The sequence below is a fragment of the Haemorhous mexicanus genome, chromosome 4, assembly GCF_027477595.1.
Source record: "Haemorhous mexicanus isolate bHaeMex1 chromosome 4, bHaeMex1.pri, whole genome shotgun sequence".
NCBI lineage: Eukaryota > Metazoa > Chordata > Aves > Passeriformes > Fringillidae > Haemorhous > Haemorhous mexicanus.
Genome location: NC_082344.1, coordinates 28,259,410 through 28,282,930, shown reverse-complemented (window position 1 = coordinate 28,282,930; position 23,521 = coordinate 28,259,410). Strand labels below are relative to the sequence as shown.

Genomic DNA, 23,521 nt, shown 5'->3' with positions numbered 1-23,521 from the left:
CATCTGATCCTTGGCCTTTGACTTATTTTACTCAGACAGCCAGTTGTTAAAATTTCCATCAGCACAGCTGAATGAGTCACTTCACCCAAACAATCCATGTCTTTAAAGGGCAGACGGAGAGATAAAACAACCAAATTTTATCTTAGGCAACAAGAACTACTGTTGGTATCTATTGGGAGTAAGATTAATGTAACTGGGAATAAGAATAATGTGAATGTAATAGAAATCTGACAATAGCACATAAAATAATAGCAATGTGCAATCTGAAGAAAAGTAGCAATTTGAAGGAATGATTCCGGGCTAGAAGGAGATACCTTAAGAGTCTCACGAGAATGGGAAAATTATTATTTGCTTACAGCTTATCACTTACTACGAGTAAAGATCTTCAAATATATGGACAGTGCTTGGCAGTCCACACAAAAGCCAGCTCAATTTGAAAGACAAGGCTCATTACTACAAACTTGACTTCTTTACCAAGTGGTACTTTTTGGAGGAGAAAGGAGCTAGGTGGTCGAGGGCAACAATCCAATTGCTGTTCTCAAGAAACACAAGACACCCAGCAGTCAAAACTATTTCATACTATATAATACCAAATGCACCAGTTTAGCTGAAATAAAAAGCCAAAAGGCACGTGAAAGAGAGGGGAACTGTTACCCTACAGAGAAAAAATACAAAAGTGCAGTAAAAACAAAAAATTAACAAGCTTGAAATTCCAGATATGGAAATTGATAATTCAGAACTGAAACTGTTTCAGATCACTCCCTGTTTCTGACAGCACTTAGATGTTTTAAGATATTAGGGTAGTTATGTCTACGAGAAAAGGCATAGGATTATTATGACCAATGTTGGATTTATCACATATTATATCATTAACTATAAACAGAGTTAGCTTTGCTAAAACAAATATCTGTTCTGTAATTACTCATCTGACAAAGATTAAATTTCAAAAAAAGATAAGACTATCTTGAGTGAAATTTGTGTACCACAGCATGTAAATATGGATGCAAAAGATTCTTGCACAAATTCTTATCAGGAACGCTATCTTAAAAATATTATTGTCATTGTCTCATGGTTAATGTCTATACGTAAAAATCTTGGACAAGATTCATCTGCCAAGAACCTAGATGTGTACTGTAACAATTAAAATATCACTCCTTCATTTATTTGAATTGAGTATAAGTCTTTCAATTGCAGCAAATACAATATATCCATCAAAAAATGATTGATACAAATTTTGTCTCCCTTGTTTCTTGCATCTACAACAGACATCAAAACACAGAAAACAAGACTTATTTTTCTATTACTGTCTGTCTAGAGGCTTTTTCTCATTGCTTTTTTACATTGTAATTGCTTAAACATTTTGAGGTTGTTTTTGAATGATCTTCTAAGGTTACCAGCATACCTGAATTGCCAATACAATTATGGGGCAGGACAAAGAATGTTATCCTTCCTGGGAGCATGGGAACTGAGAATGCAAATGAGATGTTTTCCTGCTTCATGCATCTATTTCCCTCAGTGCTTTTGCCAGTTCTAAACTGGCTCTTCTCTCAGTCTCTGTATGAATCAGTTGCTCTGGTGTTCTTTGGCAGACAATCTGAAGTCAATCTATCTCTAATGAAATAAATGCATGTGGACTTATCAGGTTCCTGTAGCTTTGGGACAGATGACTAATAATCCTGACAGCTTGGCTGTAAATTTTTGTATAAGAAATAAATGTTGTATGACCTAGCAGAGTAACAGAGGATCCAGCTGCATTGTTGCTTTTCAATCAGGCTGTACAGCAACAGAATAGTCAAACTTTTTGCAAAATAGTTTCTCTACTGATAAACATATGATTAACTGGGTGTCCCATGGCTGCAAAATAAAATCCAATGAACCTCTTCTCCTTCCAGCGTTGCCTTCATTGGAGCTGAATCACACAAAGAGCACAGCGACATCAGAACTGCAGGAAGACAAATATCCCCACTTTTATCCTAAGCTTTGGCTGATTCTAGATACATGTGAATCTTTGAAGAGATCTTACACAGAGGTTTTTGCTTTCTTTTACAGATATATGGCCATTATTGATCCCTTGAAACCTAGGCTCTCTGCAACTGCTACCAAGGTGGTCATTGGGAGCATATGGATTTTGGCATTCCTGTTGGCCTTTCCCCAGTGCCTATACTCCATAACCAAGGTGATGCCTGGGAGAACTCTTTGCTATGTAGCATGGCCAGGTGGTCCAAAACAGCATTTTACGTAAGCTTTTGTTCTTTTAAACTTGTGCATGGTGGTGTTGAGACTTGCAATGGACTTGGCAAAATCTCTGGCAGTGTGCAGATACTCTACATCCAAAATAACCAACAGCTTTGATCACTGAGAAATGCAGAGCCAGTTTTCTAAGTAAGGATGATAAAGCATTATTGATAAATGGAACAAATTTATTCTTTTCCACATCTGCTGCACTTTTACCATCATTGCTGCACGTAGGATCGCTACTTCTATAGAGACAGAGACGGTCAGAACTGGGAACATAACATGCAATTGAAGCAAGCTTCCTCCTTATCCTAACCAGGAAAACAAGGCTTTCTAGTCTCTCCTGAGAATCATTTAGGTTGGAAAAGACTTCTAAGGTCATCAAGTCCAACCACTAACCCTACACTACCAAGTCCACCACCAGACCATGTCCTTAAGTGCCACATCTACACGTTTTAAATACACCCAGGGATGGTGAACCAATTGATTCTCTGGGCAGCCTGTACCTATGCTCAACAACCCTTCTCATTAATAAAATCTTCCTAATATTCAGTCTAAACCTTCCCTGGTGCAGCCTGAAGCTATTTCTTCTCTTGTAACTAGGGAGAAGAGACAAACATCCACCTCACTACAATCTCCTTCCAGGTAACTGTAGAGAATGAGAAGGCCCTAACCAGGTTTTTTTCTCTAGATCTCTTCATGGGAGGGCTGGATTTTGCCACCTCATTCTGTTACACTATCACAATTACTTATGTCAGATATTGGTCCAAAAGAGAAAACTGGATAACCTGCAACTGGTTCTACTTTATGAAAATGAGAATATCAGTAAATTAAATTGAATATATCCTATTTGTCCCTCTGGTAGAATTAGGAATAAGTGGCTACTTAGGCATATGTCCTTTCATGTCATCACTGACATTTAAGAAAAACATTGTGTTCAAGGCTGAAAGTCTGTGTAACTATCTAGAATCAAATTTGACCTTTTGCTCTTTTTGAGGCAGGTTAAAGACATCCTAGTCACATATAATTTTTATCTCTTTAGGAGCCATTCACAGACATTTCTCTTTAGGGCAGGAAGGTCACACTCAGTGACAGCTGGGGATCCTTCACCTATCATTCACTAGGATTTCATCTGAAGTTGGCATTTAACCAGGAACTAACGGGAGGCAAAAGAAATGATCTTTGTTTTCCCAGTACTGACATCAGCACTGGTGACTATTTTGAACACAGGCTGCAGATCTATGCTGTCTATGTGCAACAGATCTGCCATATGAAGAACGGCAGGTGACTCTTATCAGGGTTTTTGCATCAATATATCATTTATTTTTCTCTTCCATTTATGGTCCAGACTAGAGCTCCAAATGTCTAGCTTGTCTTCATGATATTTGGCTGTGCAATTAAATCAACTCAGTTAGTTATGGACAAATTCTGCAGTCACTATTCATGGTAACGATAGAGTCACTCATAATATACTAGTGCAGGCTCAGCATTAGACACCCCACAAAGCACATGCATTAAAATGCACATAAATTTGCAGTGCAATTTGAGACTTTCAAAAAGACATTGAAAAACCAAGGACTAGCCAGTTAATATAAAACATGCTTTGTGCTAAAATAGAAGCCTTGACTTGTAGCAGCCCATCCCACTGGTATAGCTCCTCTGAAGGCACTTACCACCTTAATATCTTTTCATTGCAGGTATCATGTTATTGTGATTGTGCTGGTCTACTGCTTCCCGCTGCTTGTCATGGGCATCACTTATTCCATGGTGGGAATTACCCTCTGGGGAGGAGAAATACCAGGCGACACATCCAACAAATATCATGAGCAGCTCAAAGCTAAGAGAAAGGTACTGTTCCAGTAAATCCCACTAAGTGAATACTTATAAGATAATTGGCAATTGTGTTGCAACATATCACAGTAAATTCTTTCAGAAACACCAAATCACTTGAAATTGCAGTAATGAGAGATCAGCTTCAATACAAAATTTGATTAAGTTTGACAAGTTGTCTTCTCTGCTCACTGGCTGTTTTTTTCATAACTCTAATGTTTGTAATTAAATAAAGGAAACATTTGGGTTTTAACTTCTTACTCCACATGTAGCAGCACACACTCTATCTGCTATGTGGAAGCTAAGGCCAAAGGTTTAGCCTTCACAGAGTTAAGATACTAACTTTTGACCAATGGGCTAGCAAACCATTAGCTCTTGTTAGGTAAGATTCTCATCCTACTGAAACAAAAGTGAATCTTGCTGTAACTCTCAGGTGATTAAGGTCCATACATATTTGAGATAAGCACTGATCAGCCTGCTTGTAATATATAAATTAGATTTTTAAACAATAACTTTTTTGTGAGAAATGCAAACAAGTTTTCCCAGATATTTTCTTTCAATCCCTTTCACTGTAGGTATTGCTTAAAATGACTAGACTTGGGATTGCTTATGAACTATTTGATATCTCCAGCTCAGTTTTCCTAATGTTGCAGTGCAATGAAGGTTTCTTTCCTACAACATTTTTTCTTAACCTAACATTTCTTATTTAGTAAGGCGGCCTTCTACTTTTTTATTTCTGACACAATTTTTTATACTAAAAATGTATTTAACCTTTCAGACTTGAAAAAATGCAAACTAATGCAAAACCCTAATGCAAACTTCCAATTCACAACAATGAGGGCATTTTCAGTTGCTCAGTTTGCTTCCTGTTGCTGTGAGTATGTTTGAACAGTGGAATATGCTACTGGGCTGCAGTAACAGCAGTGTGGGGCATATTGGGTCCTGAGACAACGCGAGATCTTCAAATTCTGGAGAACACTAACATTTTCATTTCTTTCAGGACACTGCAGAAACTTTATCTTATCTCTGTAACAGACACAACTTGCAAAAGCAAATGTGGAAGGGAAATTATTAAGATATTGCAGAACCAGGACAAGCCAGAACTTCAGGACTTGTTATCATAATTGCTAAGTAAAATAATCATCTTGTGACATAGAAACTAGAGGTCTCTGAAGACCAAATCTGGCTTTTACTATATGGAACAGAGAGCCCAATTAAATCTCTTGAATACTTTAAAAACAGCACCTGTTTAGAATTCTAAATATATACAAGAGACAAGGAAGAGCATCCCTAATTAAAGGATTTTAACGTGAGAGTACAGGGATGCATATCTTCAAGACATGCAACAAGGGAATTAAATTAGGTGCAGATATATTATAACTGCATCAGTGACTTTATGGGTAGAGCTCCATGACAGCACTTCAGCTACACTGCTGTGCTCTGCGGCAGGATTTATGAAATAACTGGTATTTGGAAAGATGAATCATAATTGGTTATTCATGGAGAGGAACTAACAGACTGGAATCCAAATAAAGCCATAACTCAGCCTGGCTCTGCTAACAGAGCTCGTGCTTTGCACTTTTCAGGCAAAGAAATAATCTGTTTTTCTTGCTATTTAGTATATAGGTATCAAGACATATGGAAAATCTGTGCACTTAAAATGAAGGAGAAATATAAAATAGCTGACTATGTTTCATATCAGGCAATATTACAGTTCAAAGGTGCTGGGTTGTTTGGATTTGGGTTGTTTGAAATAGTATTTAATATTAAGAAGGTAGTGAACAGTTCATGTAAGACCTTTAAAAGAAACCATGTTTGCCAGCAAAAGACCTGAAACTTGAGAAAGTTGCTAGTAGTTCAACAGAAAGTCTCATAATTTCATATACATGAATGGGAAATACAGGCCTGAATCCTCCTGAAAGCAACATTAAGGAATGAAAGATTAAAAGAAAAGAATTTCACACTGCACACTGTAGGTTGGACAGCATAAAGTCATGCTTAGTATCTATAAGGTCAAAGATAAAATATTTAGAAATTCAGGGCTGGATAGAACTATACAAAATTACTTCTGCTTTTTTTTTTTTTTTTTTGGATACACAGCTCAAATATCTCAGGGACTGACCCATTTAAATCTGCCTGGTATCAGTCTTTTGAACTTCTGAACTTTCCTACATGTGGGGACTTGGCAGCCATTACCCCTTCTTCTTAAAGCTCCTGGCATGAGACCGACTGATGTTCTACTGATCATCATTTATTCTCCTACAATTCCTATTTTCATAATATGGAATTATAGTCTCAATGGTGTCACACATAAGTTTACACAAGTGTCTCATAATATTACTGTAAGATTAGCTAGGCCAAAATGTTCTTTATATCCACTGCAAATCCTTGCTCTCAGATGTTTTCTCCACACCCTGCTTTTGCTACCTCACAAGTTTCAACCATTCTTTCAGCTTTATTTAAACCACAAGAGGGAATAATCGTGTACTGCAAGTAAAATTAGTTGGTATTGTTTTTACCAAGAGATACAGTTCTGATACAACTGTTTGCTGAAAAAAAGAGCATTTATCTTATCAGAAGATGCTATTGCCTGGCCACAATGGGAAGAATAAAGAGAAGCAGAAAATGCTCTCCTTAACTTCTCTATTTCCTTTACTGTTCCTTTTACTTATGATTGTTACTTTGTGATAACATGTCACCAAGCATCTTTTCCAGTAATTTTCATTCCTCCACACTTATGCTTCTGCCTGTATCTTCTGCATCTCCTAACACAGCTTGAGGTGTCATCTCAATTTATTTTAGCAATGAAGACTGATTAAAAGCCACATTGTTTCAATGTATTTCTTTTTTTCAAATTTGAGTATAAAATGAGAAAAAAAGCCCCATATGTTTGCTTCTCACAGCCTTGGTAAGAACTCCTGTATGAACACTTCACACATAATTCTCTGGTTTGTTCCCTTTTTCTTTCCCCTCCTTTTCATAGATTTAGAGAAAGTCCAAGGAAGGGCACCTAAAAATGATCAAAGGATTTATGAAGTGATTAAAATGGCCTGCACTTTTTAGTTTGGAGACAAGGAGGCCAAGGGACAAGATGTGTTTAGTGAAACACAAAGGTAGTGGATAAAGTGGCTGAAGAACTGTTGGTCACCAAATCCTGAAATGCAAGAACTAATGAAATGCAACAGCATCCTGAAATGCAAGAGCAGCACAAGGCTGGTACAAGAGAGAGCACTTTAAGAAAGGGTAATAAAAAAGTCAGTAAAGGGCATCTGAGATGTTCTCCTGCCAGATACTTATGATCTCGGAGGATTCAGAAAGGTTTTAGAAAAACTAACAAACAAATTCATAAATCACAGAGTTGGAAAAGGTTGGAAAAACCTCCAAGTCCAACCTCTGACTGATCTCCACTGTCAACCAGACCACAACACTAAGTGCCGTGCCTATTCATTTCTTGAACACTTTCAGATATAGTGACTCCACCACTTCCTTCCCTGGGCAGCCTTTTCCCATGGCTGACAACCCTTTCAATGAAGAAATTCTCACTTGTGTCCAAGTAAATACTGAAATGATGAATGAGAGATGCACTCCTCTTTAATACAATCCTGGGTGCTGGGACAGTATCAGAAAATAGAAGATGGGAAAATGGCCAGGTTCATGGGATAGATAGCACCTTCTACTGCCTCTGAGACAGAACAGGAGGATGGATGGGCAGCTGTCTGATTCACAAGGAACTGTTCTACGTCTTTATGCTTCTGTTTTTACATAGCAGTGCAGCTATAAAAATACTCCTGACTTGTCACTGGCTTTCAGTGCCACTAAAAATGCAGGTTTTCCTTTTTTATTTCTTTATCACATATGAATAAATGACATGAAAACACATTTATATATATTTTATACCACACTTCACAAAGAGAAGCAATAGTTATAAATAATGATACTTTTGCTGGCATTAAAAGGTAACCAACAAGGTCAGACCAAAAAAATAGAAGATTAATTGTTTCTCTATGGAGTAATTTATTGTGGAGAAGAGGCAGGAAAAAAGAGAAAAGGAAAAGGAAAAAAAAAGCAAGAGAGTCAAAGCCTAACACATTGCAGTACAGCATCAAAACTCTTGAAATACTGAATTAATTATGGGCTGACAGATTTGAAAAAACAACACTCTACTGATAATATAAAGCTTATTCAAAACAAATAGATGATGAAAATATTACACTATGAACTCACAGATCAGATGATAGCCAATAATTAACTATGAAATCAGAGATCCTTCTAGTTAACAAGCAACCACTAGGGGTTAGATATTGCTCCCTTCATAAAACCTTCTGGGAAAGTTTGCATCCAGCCATGTGAAACAGTGTTCTGACATTCTGGGTCCAAGGGTTTGTCTTGCTTGTGACTTCCTACACCATCTTAAAACTTCACTTTTATCCTACATATTTGTTCAGACTTCTTCAAGGTTGGAAAGTAATTGCTTCCTCATGGGACTGCATAAACACATGGTAAGTTTAAAATCTTCAGTCAGTTATTTAAAACCAGTTATTTAAGCAATCCATCTTCTGGCTTATCCCAGCATGGGAATCAGCACTGCAATCTCCACTAACTTGTATTTGTATGCCATTTTCAAAATGACATAGGAAATAGAAATTTAATGCAGCAGAAAGTAAATACATCTCCATTATCCTAAATTCAATTAACACCCCCCAGTCAACTACTCCACATAAATTTGTGCTACAGATTTCAAGGGAAAGCCCAATCTTGACAGCTGATGCCCTTATATACACTGAGTCATCACCTGTGACTAGTTTTTAAAAGTCAGACAGTAAGAAACACAATTTTATGGTCTTTTTTCAGGTAATGGTTTGCCAAGGCTGCACAGATGCCAAAATATTCACTACACATGTTTAGGTGTGCAATGAGAATCAAATCCTAGAACACCCTGTATGTACAGTGAAGGCATCTTCACACCCTACATACAGTGTAGGACTACAGCTCACCCAAACCTGCCATGCAACAGCAGCCTGCTGAAGAGAATTTACACTGCCATTGTGCCTTCCTCATCATTTATTTATCCATGGGGCGTGAGTGTTTCCACCTTGAAGATTCATTTGTGCTTGTGCACCTGAACAGAAATGACTGCCATAGTGGTGTCAGAGCACTTTGCTCACACACCTCTTCCCTTTAGCTGATCTTACATTTCTGGGAGTGTTATGTGAAACATCTGGGCACTCCACTGCTCTGTTATAAGCCAACAATCAATAGAAACAGAGATGTTTTTTAAAGACTGCAGTCCTTACATAGAAATGTCCCTGATTAATTCCTCAGGCAACTGAAGGTGTAACAAAAATACCAAAGTGGCAGCTTCTGCTCACACACTGTTTCCCCTAAGTAAAATACCAAGTGGCCAAAAAGTTTCTGAAGTGATTAGTCTGACTTTATGATTTCATACTTTTAAGTCTGTCTCCTCTAAGGTTATAATCACGTAGTCATATATCTCAGATTTTGTGAAGCTACTTTCAAAATTAAATATTTTTGAAGATTTTCATATCAATGAGTCATGGAAAATTTTGTGTTCAACAGTGTTATATTTCTTACTTAATGTAAAGAAAAGAAAACATTAAGAAGGAATTCTCAGATGCTTTTAAAGGCTCTTCAGAAAACAAACTCATCCCTTGTTTGCCAGACACCGGAAGATGTCGACCTGTGCTGTCCAGTGCTTTCTCCACTTACTCACTGAGTGTCAGTTTGTGTCTTTCAATAGTAAAACATTAAATGAAAACAGAAGACGAACCAGCCTTCAGGCCTGTGACCACAAACAAATCTTAGAGAATTCCTTTGATATCATCTTAAACCTCCATCTTGTAAAAATCTCACCAATCCTAGAGTTCAGTTTTCCAGGCTAAATTTCTTTATAGACAGCTCTAAGCCATTATTTTCAGTTAGCTTAATTAATTACTTAAAATCCCTCACTGGTGTCACCTCTATAGATGTTTTTATGTCCATTTCTTCTCTCAGTCTTTGTTTACATTTGTTACATAAATGAAACGAGTGCTTCTCATCTTCTTTTATATAACATCTTTATGCAACAAGTGACCAAAACCAGACAAGGAATGCCACCAATGTAGCACAGGGATCAAAAATATAAAACTCCCTGTTCTCCACTGAGAATACCTCATCTGGAACATCCTAATATCTCATTTTTTTCCTTTAATGAAACAGATGACCTGGTCTTGCTATAATGAGTCAATAACATCTGCCTCCTCTTTTGTTCCCAACAGGCAAACAAATTCACAGCAGACAATTTTATTAGTCCTTAATTGAGCAAATCCCAGAATTTCGCTGAGTATGATCATAGCTATGGAAGTACAGTGTAAAAAAACCCATCACAACTAGCACAGTACCAGTCCAGCAGTTCCTATCTGCCCTGTGATATCTGTCACTGCCACCACCCCACACCTAGGGACACAATCACTACTGGTACCATACAAAGTATATGACCAGCACTGTGACTTCTGCTCCCACAGCTCTTCCACATCCCAGTTCCTTCTTACTTCGGCAGCAGCAAAATTGCTCAGAAGGGTCTTGTCATCAAATTTATCTGGCATGCCTTTATTTTGCTGTACAAAACTCCTAAGTAAATACATTAAATTAGGTAAATCTCAAGACTGATGCTTAGAGAATATACCCCAGATTGGAGAGAGATTAGTATTAAATACTTTCAATAACTTTTTCTCCCAACTACCTTTCCAGTGGAAAGTGTTTCCCAAATCATGCTCAACAGCGAAATGCAACAAGTAAAATTACTTACAAACATTAATAACTAAAGATAGGTTTCCTCTCATTCTGCTTCTGAGAATGAGAGGAAACCCATAGTGAGAGGTTCCTTCTGGGAACCTCTCACCATGAAATCCTTAACTCTGACTATTCATGGGAAGTATGAAATAGCCTTCTTAATATGGTAGATGCAAACCAATCCTATCGAAGCAAAGCCTGACTTCACAAAGCACTACACATGCCTGAAATTTGGTTTGTAACCATGTAGATGGAGCTAGTCGTACAAGGAGATGTGACATGATGCTGTGTATGTTTCCTACAGAGCACAAATGCTTACCCTGCCTGCTGCTCTTCTCCATGGCTCTGCATGTGTGAGCCAGGACTGGCCATTAAGAAGGTTATTGGACCCCACTGCAGATGTTAGTGCTCCACTAACATTTTGAGCAGTTGTTCCGTAAGCATAAAGAGAAATACCCTGCCAGACTCACCAGATTAACACTATAGTTTGCTATTAACACTATAGTCAAGGTCTCTACTTGCAAGTAATTGCTATTATGGTCAAAAGTTTGCAGAATTGGATTTTTTTTTAAAACTTATTTCATCTAAGTTTAAGAAAAACTTGACAAGGGTAATTGAGGGTCAGAATATCATATGAGTATCTTTCTGGTGAAAATACTAGCAGAATAAGATATCTGTTACTACTTTGATCAGTAATCCATTCCCATAGTTATCAAAAATTTCTACAAGAAAACAGAATAGTGACAGTAAAGCCTAATTTGGGCTTTTTTATTTATCATTAAGTTCTTGCACAATTACCACATGAATTACAATGTATGACTCTCTCCCTAAACACATACACACAAAGAGGCACGTTTTTTTTCCAGAAAGATGAGGCAGGATAACCAATAATCTTTGGTTTTAAGTTTCAAAAAGTTCTGTTAAACTCTTTCTATTACCAAGTATATGGACTGAAAACCTACTGAAAATGTAGGGAATGGGCAAATTATTAGTGTTGTGAATCATGATTTCTATTTCACAGTCTCACTCTTCACATGCTTAAAAATTGCCTAGGGAAAAGCTGGGGCATAAGGTACAGGGGAATTACTGTTGTTGCATGCTAAACACAAAATAATTTTTACAGAGCTGTTTTATGGTCTTAAAACCTCAGGAAAAAAAAAGGGTTCATCTGTTCTCCTTTTCAAGATTATTTTTTTCCTAGCAATTTGTTCTCTTTTAAATGATCTGCCCATAACTTAGAACAAGATTTCCTATTGAGGTAAAAACAAAGTCAGACGTCCTCCTGATCATTCTCTGAACATGACTGACACAGTGAAATACAACAAAATTACTGGAAGCTACTCTTCTCTGCTCTCTATCTCCAAATAGCTACAGAACACTCAGCAGCAGTACCAGCTTCCATTCATTGCCTCAAGATCCTAAAACTCAGCTATGATCCGTGAACAAACACATCTTTCCACACCTATCATCCATGCTTCAAGCAGCAATCACAGAGAAGAAAAAGCAGAGTAAATACTAAAAACGGCTTTATACTGCGCATAAGCCTTGCCAGTTTACATATTTACTGACAAAGTTTTCTGGTCAATACTTTTGATAGAATAGCTGGCAACACCTCCAGGTCAGGGGCAGATTTAAGATACTGGCTCTGCATGGTCAGTGATCAGGCTCAGAACTGTGCATTTAGAGTTGCTGTGATGTTTCTCCTTGTTATTTTTATATTTTCCATCACTATTGGCAGAAAATTTATGTGAAATATAAAGTCTAGGCACAGTCCTAGGGCAAAAATTTCTGCTTACTAGTGTTTCATATATTTAAGAATGGAAGTAACACTAGGTTAACAGACAAAAAATTTCAACAATGCTTCACTCCAATGTCAGTGAGCTCAGTCTGTTTTCAAATGCATTGCTGAATTCAACTATACACATTTGTTAATAATAAAACCAAGATACCTACGAGAAAGACAAATGAAAGCCAAGTGTTTGTTTTTCAACATTCAGATTTTCAACATTGAGATTATGATCCTTACCTTTCAAACTATGGAGTTGGATTTTTTAAGACAGACTTAACTTCCTCTGTGCAGTTCCCCCAAGTTCAAGTTTGGGACCTGACCCCCCAAGACTGATAACCTTAAAATCCCAGATTCAGGACAAAGTGTGTTCTTTAGGTTGTTTGTAAATTTTTGTTCACCAGCATATAAACAAACCTTGGAAACTTCAAAAGGTCTTTTCTTGTATCATCTAATCTGCAGTAAAAGTTATCCATTACATATGCTAAATTATGACCCCATGAATAGTCCTGTGAGCGCATGGATGCATAAAAACACATATGTGTGTACATATATATATATACACATATACACATATATACACACACACACAGAAAGAGGAGAGAATGATTAAGAAGCTCCTTCCTCATTGAGTCCCTGTAGGGAAGTTATGAACAAATTGATTTTCACATGAGTTTTCAGTCTGCTGAGCTTTCCACAATACTGTCAAGCATCTGTGTGGTGAAAAAGCCCAGGAAATCTGATGCAGATCACTCATTTTGGAGGACTGTAGAGCCAAGACCTGTATATTCAGCAGAACAGACCTGCAGTTCCAGTACTACACCCACACACTTTTGCATTCATTACCGAATACTCTCCATGTCAAAACAAAACATAACTTCAGCACAGGTTTTTTCTGAGTTAAAGCAGAAATCTACACACCTCCACACAGAGGGGTGTCTATGTTATGTCTATTAATGCCTTTTCCTAACAAATCTAATCCTTGAACTCAATAATTTAATTCTTTAGAAGTTTCTGTCTGCAACCTATTCAGAGCACCTTTATTTCATTACTCATTTTCTGGGGTGGATAGAAGTAATTTATTTCCCCAGGTTTTAAAGCAGGTTTCCTAGGAAACAGTTTCAGCCACCCTAGCCTGGGTCAGCTTATACTTTATTCCACAAATTGGGATACCACAGGAGTATCAAACCAGTGCAATAATGACCAATGTGTTGACCATTATGGCCAAGTCATGTGGATACTTAAATACTTGAAGCAATGCTTGTCTGTACAAAAGTAGATGCTGTCAGGATAATGACACCCCTGATACTTTTTATCAATAATTTACCAGAGCGTGGACCACTTTTTATTGACCAAGTATTTCCAAAATATTCTGTATGAGAGTTACAAGTCTACTTCTCCTAGTAAATTCACATCCTTGTACAGTCATTTGAAGAATGACGAAAATAAACTAGGTGCATGAAATTCAAAATATAAACCTCAACATCACTGACATTAACAGTTTAATTTGAAATCAATTTAAAAATCAGACTGAAAATAGACTGGGGAACAATATTGAAACTTTTTGCCCTTTTGTTTCTTAGGTGGTAATAAAAGTTTTTTCTTCAGACTTTGAAAGGGAAGATACTATTACCTCTGGAAATGCATGGTAATTATGATGGCAACTAAAAAATAGCTTTAACTGTGCTTTTCTCTAACAGAATTTTGCCACACAATTTAAACAAGTACAGCCCAGGAATAATTCATAGTTATTTTCTTATCAACAAAAAAGAGAAGAAAGAGGTTTTTCAAACTACATAGTAAGCAATCTGCATTACTTCTCATTATTTTCTTGTGCCAAAATTCTAGAGAAATATGGCAAACATTCAAATGGCTTCTAATTACATAAATCACTTCTTTAATTCCCCTAGGTAAATAACGTGGAAATAAAACAATTCAAAAAGTAGTCTTTCCATATGAAATAAGAGTCTGTGCTCCTATTCTGAAGATAACAAAAGGTACCCATCTCATTTTAGGTTCAGGAGGACAGATTTCATTATAAGGAGCCCACACAAAGTAAAACACAGGTAGGATGGAATGCAACTTGTGCATAATTCATTGGCATGATTCATCATAGCATTAGTTGGTCATTGCAGCGTCCAATATTAAGGATTAATTTTCAAAAGAGAACATTCACTAGTGCCATTCCTTCAGAAGTCTTATATGGAAAATTAATTTAAACATCGAGCCGACAATGAGGATTAAAGGTTCCAGAACTTTCCAGGTTCCAGCTTTCAGAATTGTGTCAAAGTGGACTTCAGAATTAACTACCCCTATTACAAAAAAAAAATATAAATAACAGAAGATATGATTATTTTATTTCCCCCTAAAACAAATCTCACATTTGAGTGGAGGCATGGAAATTAAATATGCCCTATCATTCATTCCTGGTAAAGAAGGAAAGTATTTTAAATAAGTGGTGGTATGACTCTTAAGCACAAAAGCACTAGATCAGATTTCCCACTTTTTTTCCAGAACTAGATCTCTGTGGATAATCATGCCCAATAATGCCAATCCCACAACAACCACTCAGAGTCATTTTCTAAAGAACATCAACTTCTAATGCCACTCCATGCTTAAGACCAAGAGAAGGACAGAAGGCCACCTACCTTTACTTGTTGTCTATCTTACAGAAAAAACCTCTTAGGCTGAGCAGCAGACATTAGCATATTGCCAAATATCCAGCAATCTCTTGTGAGAAATTGAGAAAATCCCTGCCCCCAGTCAGATGCTTTTAAAAATCACACATTCCTAAGGAAAATAAAACTCTGAGCAAAACATTTACCCCTTCTTTGCAGTGGAACAAACAGATATTTCTTGACATGTTGACAGAAACTCAAAATCACTGTCAAACCTGCGTTCCATGAAACTTTGGGGAAACATAATTTAAAAACAGCAGTAGCTAAGACCATTCATAAAAAATGTCAGAATTGTTTTGGTTCGAGGGGAGTCCCACATTGGGGAATTTGGAAGAAAGCAAACTAATTAAAAACTACTTCACTCTAGACAAGAATATATTTTTGAACTTTGGAGCTTAACTAAAAAGTAAATGATTGTGAATTCTGTTTGCAACAAGGGATTATGCAAACTGAAATTAAAACCAGTTTCTTTATTTCAAGTAACTGAGAAAAACAGATGGAAAAGGTCAGAAGACTAAAAGTACCTGGAGCACTGGAATTGGCAAATACCTTACCTGGCTGAAAGACTTCCAAGTGCTTTCATACTTTCTCCTCCTAAATATGCATCTCCTTCAACTGTTGATAATCCAGCCTTTCCTATGGGCTGAAAGAACACAGAAACTCCCTGAGTGAGTCACAGCACTTGGTACCTCAGAAGTCAGTTTTGCCTTTGTACTTTTGCCAGTAGAATTATCTTTGACTCCTAATTTTCTTGTAGAAGAGAGATAGTTTACTCCAAATAAGCATCATGGAGAAGCAAAGGCATACTAGTGTTCTTTTTTCTCTGGTGTTTCATGCATAAAAGTGCCATGCATGTCCCCAGGATCGGGAAGTGGATTTACTGGCTGCATCCTAACATGCTGGGAGAAACGCTTTGTGAAATGTTAGTGCGGCATTTTACTTCTCCCAAAAGAGCACAGGGCCAAAGTTATGATTACAGGGATTATCTTTGAACCATGTTTAAGCTGTGTTCATGAATAAATAACATCCAGGAAAGGGTAAACAAAGACATTCCTACACTCCATGGGTTCTTAAATCATTTGCTTCTCGTTCATATCTGCATAACACCCAGGAGAAAAATGATCTGAAAGTAATTGTTCTGTGTGATATAAGTGGAAATGAAATCAAAAGCCAAATTCCTGTACTTGTAGAAGCAGCAGTATCAAAGATGACTTAGAAAGGCAATAAGGAGCTGCAGAGAAGACTGAAAAGGAAATGATTGCAGGGTCCAAGTCCCAGGTATTGCTGGCAAATCATTGCCCTGCAATGTGAATTTCTATATTCCTCCAGCAACTGAGTCTCTCAGAACAGTATATGTTATTCCCAGTCTCTCAAGAGCTGCTCTCAATGCTACATCTTAAACCAGACTACTCTTCTAGCTATTCTTCATGCAAAATAAAAACAGGATGGAAAAATAAATGCACTTGCTGGTTTTTCTAAGTGCAGTAGAATCTGTTAGTTCCTTTTCACTTACACTGTTCCAAATGTTTCACAGCAAAGGCAAACTTGCAAATGCCAATTCCAATGAACTCACATCGGTTTTCCTCTTTTATATACATTTTTTTTTCATTACATCCATTGATGAATGAATGCTTCTTACTCAGACAGAAAGGATTTAAAGGAATGGACAAGACCAGAAAGCACATAAATTAAGTTTTTCTAGACAGTTTTTCTTAGACCTAGACAGCAGTGTATCAGTATCAGCAGAACTGGTTGATGAAAACCAATGTATAAAAATAAATACTTTGATTTTACATTTACACATCTAGCCTCAACACGTGCGGGAAGGTTGCACAACTGGGAATCTCAGTTCAACTCATTTAACAAAAGCATTGCCTAGAACAGAAAAAATCCTCTTTCCTCCAGTCATGCTGTCCACAATACACACAGAGGGAGATTGAACAGAATACCAGGAGAAAATGGTACCACTGGGATAAAAAATTTTGACTGCAATTAACATTTTGGAAATCTCCATGGTGAAATGGTGGCAGGAACAGAGCTAGATTTTAAACTAAGCAACTGAATTCAGTCATTTTCTTGCCTTAGAAATGCGAGAAAATGCACAAGAGAAAACCTAATGAATTCTATGCAACTCAGAACAGAAGGAAAAGTAACTGAAAAATAGTAATATCTCAAAGTGAAACAGAACAGACCTCTTAAAAAGATTGTTTTTTTTTTTAGTCACAGGTTTAAGTAGTCAAAAATAACCCCAACACTGAAGCTTTTTTATATTCTGCAGTTGGACCTGTAAAGTGTCACTGGGGTTTCTTAATGAAACATCAGTGTACTGGAAAAAGACAATCAGGTTTTTGTGGTAAATTCATACTGGGCCTGTTTAATTTACTTTCTCTGCTGGTGTACAGGCACTTGTTCATCAGAATTTATTCCAAGTAAACTCAAGGTGCCCTGGGTTTATAGACCTTGATAAAAGGTCTGTTCATAGTTATTGATACAATCAAGAAATGAAACTTTATACTGGAAAGATCAACATTACAGACAAGAACTGCAGCTATAAATTGGCAAGGTATGGCCTTGCACTGTGTACCTCTCTCTGAAAGGGAAAAGGAAAAGGACATTGGGAATAATCTCCCTCCTTCTCCTGATTCTTTTTTTCCCCTCCATTTCTGCCAACACATAGTCCTTAGATGACGAAATGAGAACAGACTAGGTCTTTTTGATTCCTCTCACAATTTCTGCATTTGACTTCAAATTTAACCTTAATTGCCTTCTGTTTCAAACAATTTTACACCACATGGACTTACAACATCTCACTTATCTTCTCCTAGGAAATATGTCAATAAGTGCACTGTGCTATATACATACTTAAAATGACATGCAAACCTGAATGATTAAGAATGTAATGTGCTTCACTGTCTATCATTCAAGTGACTTGTTACTTCACAAATTAAATCAAACACTGATGTCCATCTAAAATCATCTGTAGCTTGTTGTCTAGTTTGACTATTTGCTTCAGAAAATTCTGCTTTCAGGAGGATGACTTAATATTTAATCATGGATTTCCAGACAGAAACAGCAACAAGAAAACCGTACACGAATCTCACTCTTTTAAACTATGAGCAATTTGTTTTAAACAAAAGAGTAACCTTGCAGGGAAAGACACAATTCTCTGGGGGTGATTTAGCATTTTTCATTTCAAAACTTTAAAAAAGTTAAAACATTCAAAATTAGAATTGAATTGCCTGAAATTAGGACAAGAAAAAATGTGGATTTTCTTTGCAGGGTAAAAGTTAGTTTGGGATTTCTGGTCCCTTGAAGAAAACCTGAAATGTTGCATTTAATAGCAATTTAAACTGAAACTTCATTCCTTCAAGGTTAATTTTTGCAGCAGCTGCAATCTAAAAGCTTTTTTTTGTACAGTTTGTGAAGGTTAGCTTTAGGGGACCTTGAAGTAGACTCAGGAAGCACTGCTTGCCTTGCCCTTCAATATATCACAGAAAACTAGACAATGAGCATTTAGATGTCAGAAAAAAGACAAAAAAATAATTTTGGAAAAAATTAACACAATTGAGTATGCCAAACAGGCAACCTGGACTCTGATTTCTAGCATCTCTGGGGCATGAGTGACACAGTGCTCAACCAGATTAAGCTGCATTTATTGCTGGGAAGCTCTACTGTTTTGGTTCTCAAGCACTGCAAAGATGAAATGTAAACTGTAAATACAGATTTAACTGTTTACACTCTCAAAATCTTGACACAAAAATCCTTTCATTCAGTACCTATGATATTCCAGTGATGACTAATTCTAGGAACAATTTCACATGCACAGCTGGAACTGCAAGGCCTGCTAATTAAATATCAGGGTAAATAATTAAGACTCAAGTGTTCTGAAATTACAGAAGTCCTGAAAGGTGCTTGAGGTAACACTTATCATTCCTGACAAATCTGCAAAAACACAACAAGAATCAAAGGGCACCTGTAAATCAATGACAGGGACCTTAAGCACCATGGTAAAACTACAGAATTAAGGTTTCTATCTGTACAATGTGTGCAAGGCAGAGGTGTAAGTCCCTAGCAGAACAGTGGAATTTATGTCAAAAGCAGTAAAATAGCAATGCCATTTAATGATAGACTGATTCAACAACATATTTTTATGCATCACTTCACATACATAGTTTAGTTCAGAAATTTCTGTCCACATAAAATCATACCCTTTTCCCCCCAACCCCCAAAATCACATATATAGTCCCATAAACTTCTATATAGGCCTAGATGTAGACACACAGATGTACATGTGAAATGTATAAGTGATACTCTGTTTTGGTGTGTTGCCTGCCCTTATAACAATGATCTTCCTTATCACAGGATGATTTATAGTTAACTGATGAAAAGAGCTTCAGAAGAACCAACTATTATAAATACTTTATATTTGGCCACATGCCTCTTTTTTGCCTTTAAGTGATGATCAGTGCATACATATAACAATAATAATTATTCTTATAAGCAAAACCTTGGACATTACAGTCCGATCCAGCAAGAAAGATTGTTAATTGGTGCCAGCTATTAAATGAAAAATTGCTTTATGTTTCCCATAGGAAGGTGTAATGCAAGTAAAGGAGGATACCGTAACATTTATATGTAAAATGATTTAATTCTGTTAGTTGGAATTTTATAAAAATATTAACCAAAGACATGTAAGCATGGCAAATTTCAGCTCTTTGGATTTTTCCCCTGGTAAAACTAGTAACAGTATGAAATGGCACTTTGTACAGAGAAAATACAGGAACTGTTCGTAGAGATCCCTGTTACTCCTCAGTATTCACAAGTACAAATGAAGAAGAGACTTCCCAGCATGGATCTATCATGTCTAGTTCCATTTCAGCTACAAAAAGAAAACCTGTGGTGTAAACATGTGACATATTGTGCTGAAAATGGTAGCTGGATTAGTATTTGACATAGCTGAAAAGAGAAAGATGGGAGTGAAAAGTTTACATGAGTTGCAAGGTTTCTTCACATGTTTGGAGCACAGAGCAGAGCTCCTCTTCAATTGTGCTTACTGGAAACCATGGTAGCTAACAGATGTCGTGATGCCTGCAGAAAACAAATAAGAATCACCAGCCAAGGGAATTGCTAGGCTCTGAAATTACACAGGATGCTGCAGTTGCTCATTTCCTACAACCTAGTGTTATTCAAATCACATCTACAAACTGGGGACAAGAAATCGACTTGCAGACTACAATAAAAATAGACACCAAGGTCAGTAAAGGCCAAAATGAGGTGTCCAAATAAAACACTGTGTAACCTTATGCCATGGTTAGATGTACAGACAAGAAGTGATATTTTAGATAGCCAAATACATTACTTGCAGAAATCAATACAAATAAAGTCAGGAAACATTTTCTTGTTATTTTTCTTAGGAAAAAGAGGATCTCTAGTCAAGCAGAAAATAGAGTCAGATGAAAAGGAAAAACTATATAAAAGTATATTCAGCTTTCCTTTGACTAACTTTAAAAATTAATTATAAGAAAATTATTAATGGATGTTGAAATGCTAGTCCAAATTAAAAAGGCTAAATACCATTATTACTTCTTTCAGGTGGTAAAAATGATGATTGTGGTTGTGCTGACATTTGCTGTCTGCTGGCTGCCTTACCACATTTACTTCATAGTCACTGGGATCTATCAACAATTAAACCGGTGGAAATACATTCAGCAAATCTATTTAGCCAGCTTTTGGCTTGCCATGAGCTCTACAATGTACAATCCCATTATCTACTGCTGTCTTAATAAGAGGTAAGAGCTGGTTATGAAATGAGGTGCATAACGTCACCAAGAACAGGCTGATTAAATGGAAAAAAACCCACAGAATTTTCACTTAAATAGCTTCCAGTTAGAGGGAAAAACAAAATGCAAAAGAAACCCCAAGCCCTTTCTTAAGGTTTGTACTTGAAAAGAATTCCCAAAAACCCAAAGGCAGACTTCCAGTAAAGATTCTGGTCTACATAAAGTTTGAGAGCTAAATTCAGTTTTCAGAAACCAGTCCTTCCCATGTGCACCTGCAAAATTAAAAAAAAAAAAAAAAAGCAGTTTAATGGTTTTGGTTTGCAAAACATAAAGACAATAGTAATTAGTGATATAGAGTGCAAGCTGCATGTTCACTAATTGTAGCCCCAATTTTGTTTTACTGTAAGAATGCAATACAAAATGTGATTTACTGTGTTCTGTATATCTCAGCATTAGATTTCTATTGTGCTCCAAGATCTGTAATAGGCTGATAAATATTATACAAATGTTTATACTCTCATTACTTAATACTAAATTACAGTATTGTTTGATAGCAGCCCATTGTGCTCTGAATTTCAAAGGCACTGCACCTGTGGAGTTTGGTGACTTTTTACAGATGCTTGCTAGTCAGACTACTGCATTGCAGAATGGATTCAAGTCTTTCATTTCAACTTATAGGACCAGGACCACACAAACATCATGCTGGCCATCCTATTCATCAGTATTTCTTCTGTTTCTTATTGGATAAAGATCACCAAGAAAAATTAATTACTTCAAACTCAGTCAGTATGAATCAATAAGTACTCTTAAATATTATTTTAATTCTCTTTTGACTTAGTAGCCAGAGCAAAGTTTAATTAGTCTCAAACTTTATAGCAATATTGCAAGGTATTTCTAAACCCCAATAAAAGATCATGCAGTACCTGTCAAAAGGAATCTTATCAAAAATGAACAAATCCTAACAAGTTTTTATTGGTGTAAAAACAGTGGCATCATCTTCCTTGATGAGGATAACTTAGGACAATTAACATTAATGATCTTTTAAAAAGACAAGGTAATGATTAAATTCATAGAGCCTTCTGCCTTCTGATGAGCTTCTCAGCATTTTACAGCTGTTTAGAGATGAGGTAAAGTTTTAGCATGCCAGAACAACACTAACTCAAATGTCAAATTTTCCATTAATTTCAACAGAAACCAGATTTCACTAAGTGTCCAGTGCTGCAAAATCAAAGGCAAGGAAGAATGAGGCCTCAATTTTTCCAATCACTACCATAAAACTTCTAAAACAATCCCATTTTCTTCAAAAACTTTTTATGGCACAGTTACAAAAGTATTTATAAAAGAATAATATCTCTGATGTGGCTTACATTGACACTTATAAACTGCAAAATTGAATGTCTGGATTAAAGAATATGGCCAAAGAAAAGTTAATATTTTGAGACCTACTAAAGGTCACCTTATTCAGAATTTGATGCAAGAATGAAGTCCTGGTGACAGTGCTCTTATAATTAAGTTCCATATTGAAATAAAGATACCAGAATGTCTGCTTCCTCTTCATTAAGTAGGAAAATAGAGCTTGTTGCTGGGAGTCAGAGCAATTCGTGCCTCTGCTGGATCTAGTATCAGACAGAGTTAGAACACCTACCCCCAGCATCATCTTCCCGGCTAATTAGGATATTATGTATCTAGATAAAGAGAGCATTATTTCAAGATGAAGAAAAAAAACATGCCTTGAATTAGAAAGAGGATGGAAGGTGCCAAGAAAAGTAATACACTTCAAAGATGTTTTGGTTTTACAATTCCTGTCCCTAAATCCATTTTCACCAGAGGTTCTTTCGGTAATTTTCCAAAATATGGACTGCATCTAAACAGAGAATGCTGAATAGCAACCTACCTGCTCAGGTGTCATCATGTGAGAACTCCACAGCAAACTTAAAAATTTGAGGAAGGAAAAGTCACTTCTGTGAGATCTGTTAACTTTAACTGAACACTTGATCTGAATTTTTACCTGCAGTCATCACTGTGGCGGTTTAGCCACTGCTCCAAAAAAGTTACAGACAGGATAAACAATGGAGCTGATTGTTAAACAAAACAAGAGAAGCAAGGCAAGTTAGAAAGTCTGATAAGTTTTAGATCTAGGTGAAAATGTGTTCTTTTTGCAGTTATACAGAAACAGTTACACAGATAGGGAATTGCTTTTCTAATAAATTAAACTATTATTCTGGAAATGCATACACACAAAATGTAACAACGTCTTTATGGCGAACCTCCGCCTCTGTATGAGTATTGCAAACTCTGAGGCTCTAAAGCATCAAAATGCCTGTTTGTATATTGCTCACATTCAGATTTCAACTTTCTAAGATCCTCTTAATTATTAAAATTTTTTTCCAAATATTTTCTGTGAACAATTATTAGTTGTTACA

General features: G+C 36.6%; 1 protein-coding gene and 1 long non-coding RNA gene across 2 annotated transcripts in view; one reads left to right on the top strand and one right to left on the bottom strand.

The window, feature by feature from the left end:
- Positions 1 to 23,521, bottom strand: part of LOC132326255 (uncharacterized) — a 105,426-nt gene that overhangs the window by 11,591 nt on the left and 70,314 nt on the right. Inside the window, exon 4 of the long non-coding RNA XR_009486180.1 lies at positions 15,873 to 15,961. This is a non-coding gene — a long non-coding RNA (uncharacterized LOC132326255). The remainder of the gene's footprint in view (positions 1 to 15,872; positions 15,962 to 23,521) is intronic.
- TACR3 (tachykinin receptor 3) overlaps positions 1 to 23,521 on the top strand; it is a 38,339-nt gene that overhangs the window by 11,981 nt on the left and 2,837 nt on the right. The window contains exons 2-4 of the mRNA XM_059844202.1: positions 2,050 to 2,238; positions 3,933 to 4,083; positions 20,911 to 21,107. Of these exons, the coding sequence (XP_059700185.1) occupies positions 2,050 to 2,238; positions 3,933 to 4,083; positions 20,911 to 21,107 (537 nt within the window). The remainder of the gene's footprint in view (positions 1 to 2,049; positions 2,239 to 3,932; positions 4,084 to 20,910; positions 21,108 to 23,521) is intronic.